This window comes from Nannospalax galili, unplaced genomic scaffold, assembly GCF_000622305.1.
Source record: "Nannospalax galili isolate Female #2095 unplaced genomic scaffold, S.galili_v1.0 scaffold781, whole genome shotgun sequence".
Classification (NCBI taxonomy): domain Eukaryota; kingdom Metazoa; phylum Chordata; class Mammalia; order Rodentia; family Spalacidae; genus Nannospalax; species Nannospalax galili.
Window position 1 is genome coordinate 3,974,009 of NW_008346898.1, and position 4,756 is coordinate 3,978,764.

General features: G+C 36.5%; 1 protein-coding gene across 7 annotated transcripts in view; it reads right to left on the reverse strand.

The window, feature by feature from the left end:
• Abca6 (ATP binding cassette subfamily A member 6) overlaps nucleotides 1–4,756 on the reverse strand; it is a 63,688-nt gene that overhangs the window by 40,429 nt on the left and 18,503 nt on the right. For all 7 annotated transcript variants that reach the window (XR_003851123.1, XR_003851124.1, XM_029568414.1 and 4 more), the window contains exon 8: nucleotides 3,148–3,333. Coding sequence is in view for 5 of the 7 variants with exons in the window: in XM_029568414.1 (XP_029424274.1) it covers nucleotides 3,148–3,333 (186 nt within the window). In the remaining 2 variants the exon portion in view is untranslated. The remainder of the gene's footprint in view (nucleotides 1–3,147; nucleotides 3,334–4,756) is intronic.

The window sequence follows — 4,756 nt, forward strand, 5'->3', positions numbered from 1 at the left end:
TTAATAAAGGTATAATAAAATAAATAATACAAGTAAAGCTATCAAGAATTCAAGACTGAGTTAACATTTGAAAACCAATCAAGTAGTTCAGCATAAAGCAGATTGAAGGGGGAAGTAATCTAATGGATGCAGAAAAAAAGCATTTGAGAAAGTCTGGCATTCATTGATAATAAAGGTATTTTTTTGTAAATTAAGAAGATAAGGAATCTTTCTTAATCTGGTGATTTAGATGTGCAAAACCTACCATAAACAATCATGCATAGTCAGTGGCAAAATATTTAATGTTCGTCCTTTGTAATTCTATTTAACGTTGTACCAGAGATCCAGAGCTACATATAACTCAGAAAAAATAAATAAATAAAACCATAAAGAAAATAAAAACATCATTACTAATAGATCGTAATTACACACAATTCTGAGATAAAACCAGAAAATATTAGATTTATGAATATAATATGTAATAAAAATGCTGGATATGATGTTAATGTTCTGAATTCAATTGTATCTGTCTATATTAGCAATGAACATTTATAAATAAAAATTTAAATATCAAAAATTTACATTCTGGAGATTTATCTCAGTGGTAGAGCATTTGCCTAGCATGCAAAAGCACTGGGTTCAATCCCAGAATCAAAGGAAATTAACTAAAAATTTAAAAATCTGGATAAAAACTAGACAAGACACAGACAACTTAAATAATTTTAAGGGAAATGGAAAAGATGTAAATGAAAATAATATGTTCACAACAAAACAAAAATTTTCCTCAAACTGATAGAAAAACTAAACTGCATCTGAATCTCAACAGCTTTGCTACATGTGTAGCTAAAATTTGCATATCAAAAATAAACTAGAATATGACTCTCTTTAAAAAGAATCTCAGAGGCTGGAGAGATGGCTCAGAAGTTAAGAACATTTGCTGTTCTTCCAGAGGACCCAAGTTTGATTCCTAGCACCTACGTGGCAGCTAACAACTATCTGTAGCTCCAGTTCCAGGGATTCTGATGCCCTCTTTTGGTCTCTGTGGGCATTACACACACATGGTGCACTTACATACATTCAGGCAAAACACTCATAAAATAAAAAAATTTTAAAAATATATTTTTAAAAATTATGGATCTCTGTTCATCAAACATAAGAGAAAAGCTAGCAAGAACTAACTAAAAAGTGTCTAATATATGACATATATAAAAATTGCTACAAAGTAATAAGGAAAGTATAGAAAATTCAGTAGGAATACAAGAAAAGATCTGAATAGGCAGGTTAGAAAAGAAAACACAAAAAGATATTACACATGAAAAGACATTCACCAAGTTTATGAGAAGTCAGGAAAATGCAAATAAATAACCACAATAATAAATCACTACAATCTCAACAGAATGACTAAAATTTGAAAAATCAAGAATAATAAATGTTGGCGAAGACTGAGAAAAACTAGAACATTGTAGCATTCTTGGATAAAAATAAACTGATGTAAACATTTTGGAAAAACATTTAGTAACAATCATTAACATTAAATGTTGTATATGTCAGAACCATTATTCAATGCCTTAGCATACATCAAACAGAACTGGTACACCAGGAAATATGTACAAGGATATTGTAACCATTTTATTAAAATTCATCAAAAACTAGAAACCTATTATCATTTGTCAAAAAGAAAGTAGACAGTATAGGCTCACAATGAAATACTACATAACACTTCACTATAGCTATATATTTAAAAAAACTATAAATGAAGTCAATAACATAATATTGAGTGAAAAAAGTTAAATTTGAAAATATATTTTGTAGCCAGGCATGGTGGCACACACCTTTAATCCCAGCACTCGGGAGGCAGAGGCAGGTGGATCTCTGTGAGTTCAAGTCCACCCTGGCCTGGTCTACATAGTGAGTTTCAGGCCAGCTGGTGCTACAGACAGAGAGACTCTGTCTCAAAAAAACCAAAAAAAGAAAAGAAAAAAAAAAGAAACTATATTTTGTACAGCAAAACTAGGCTGGGCGTGGTGGCACACGCCTTTAATCCCAGCACTCAGGAGGCAGAGACAGGCGGATCTCTGTGAGTTCAATGCCAGCCTGGTCTACACAGTGAGTTCCAGGACAGCAGGGGCTACAGGGAGACCCTGTCTCAAAAAGACCCCCCCAAAAATAAGAAAAAAGAAAAGAAAAGCAAAACTAAATAATTATGTTTAGTAACCCAAACTTGTCTGCAAATGAACAGCAAGGAATTACTTAACCCTAAAATGTTTACCTATATAAGGATGAAGTATTTAGAGATGTTTCTCAGTGAATGAAATATTCTATATTTAATCAAGTTCATATTGTATGCTGATGTACTTTATAATGCTTGTTATGCATACTGTGTATGTGCATTTTCAAAGATTTTTCACAATTGATTCACAAGTTATACAATAAAATACTTTAAAATAGAATTATATGGAATTTTTTTAGTCAATTAGCAGTATGCTTCATTATATTGAAGTAAAATACAGGAAAATATCTGTAGATGGGAAAAGTTAGAAGAAAATCCTTCAAAGTAAAATTACATGTATGCTGGATCTCTTTAGTGTCAACTTGACACACCTGGGTTGAGGGCGCCTCCATTGGGGAATTTCCCCCATAGAGCTGGCATCTTCTTAATTGTTGAATGATATGGGAGGGCCCAGCCTACTGTGGGTGGTGCCACCCCTGGGCAGGTGGGCCTGTGTGGGATAAGAGAGCAAGCTGAGCAAGGGCATGGGGAGCAAGGCAGTAAGCAGCGTTCCTCCATGGCCTGTGCTCCAGCTCCTGCCCCCAGGTTCCTGCCCTGAGTTCCTACCTTGGGCTCCCTGATGAACTGTGACCTAGAAGATGTAAGCCGAATAAACCCTTTCCTCCCCAAGTTGGTATTGGTCAGAGCATTTTGTTACAGCAATGAAGAAACAAACTAGGACAACATGTGAGAGGGGGAAATCTGAAGTTTTTAAAATTCAAATTTACTTATTCAATGACAATTTTTCTATAATGGAGCAACATTTTCAAATCTAGTTTTAATTGTAGAAAAGTTACTTGGAGTAAAAGCTCTTGGTTAAAATTTAGACAGTGTTGACTCTTAAAAGGTCATAAAGTTCCAACCCCTTTTGGAAATTCAGTAACAAACTATGCTTTTACCTTTGTCATTCCAGCGGTAAAGGCGAAGGGGCTACAGATACTCAGAATCCACTCCAGAGATGAAGGAAGTTGTCTATAAAGTACAGTGATTCCCAGACACCCCCAAAAGAGGGTAAAAAGAAACACAAGCAGATTCGAGAGGACAGCTTTCTGTGACAGCACATTCATCAGGAATGCTAAAGCGATCTGAAGGAGAGGAAACAGCTGTTATATGGATGAGCTCATTGAAGATCATTGGCATCACAGTAAAACCAGGCTCTTTATTCCAAAAACATGCTATCAGTGAGGACGTGACGGAAGCATGAAACTACGGCTGTGTTCCGCCCTCAGCTCTTTTTATTATTTTTTTTAAGAGAATTCTTTTCTTTTTTTGTCCCAAATATTTGCTGAGCTTTTGTGGTTATGGGAGAGCCAAGGAGAGCTGGAAGACTACTGAGGGTTAGATAGAAATCTAGTATTGGAAACATTGGGCAGAGCTAAATTGGCGTTACTAAGGAAAATACCTAGCTATATAACTTGTGCAGAAAACACCCTCGAAGGTGGGAAAAAACAAGAGGCCATTGTCCGGGGTTAAGAAGAGTGATTTAAAAGTTGGAGATATATTTTTAAATGGCTACGATAGAATTGGGATCTTTAGGGTGGAAAATGATGGTCCAGATCTCAAAACAACTTTAAAAGCCCTTGGGAGGAGAAGCCATGACTGAATAAAGTGCCTGTAGCAGAACTGTGCCAGCAAGAAGGGTTAAAGAAAAAATAAGAATACTGTGGTGCCCACCTGTAGCTAAGGGAGACAACCGCTATTGTTAAAAATGATGGCCAAATTTGTTTTCTCCCCTTATCTAGGAGCCTTTGAGAGGGAACTGACACTGATTCTAACCACTCCAACAGCTATCAAAATGTCTGAAGGCAAATCCTGAATCCACCACTCTCAAGTCCAGCCTTGGAAGACAAAAGAAAAAATGAGGAGGCACCCAGTAGAGGGATGCTTTTAGAAGCTCTCATCAAGAAATTCCAATGGACTCTCATATGAGCATTTGAAATATGCCCTGTTCTGACATTTTTCTAGTTCCCTGTCTAGAACTTGTAATGCTAACTACTCTTGCCTTTACTTCTCCTTCACATCCCCTATTCACCAGTCAAGGACTTTCTTTTCCCCCTACAGATAAGAGTTATACAATTTGGGAGTCTTTTAGATGGACCCACTGAAGGGGTACCCCAATTGCCTCATCCTGAGTCCCTGTTCAGCATAGAAGAAGCCAGAGCTGTCTGTGTCCAGATTCCCTATCTGCCACAAGCTGGGTAACCTCTTCAGAGTATGGTGTGATAAGAATAGGAGGTAGGAATTGGCTAGACAGTTAGTGTAAAAAGACCCCAAAGAAAAGTAGCCAGTTTCTTGGCTAAAAGTCAAATATCCTTGGGCCTCTTAGGAACATACTCTGTTCCAAAAGCCAAAAATGTCGAAAGTATTTGGGTGCCCTTATCTAATCCTTAAAATATTTTAGGGTTACCTCTTCAGAGGGGGGAATGTTAGAGTAGCAAAAAACCCCATAAAAAAAAGAAAAAGAAGAAGAAAGAGTACATGAAGTTGTCAGAAAAAAGTGATGGGGAG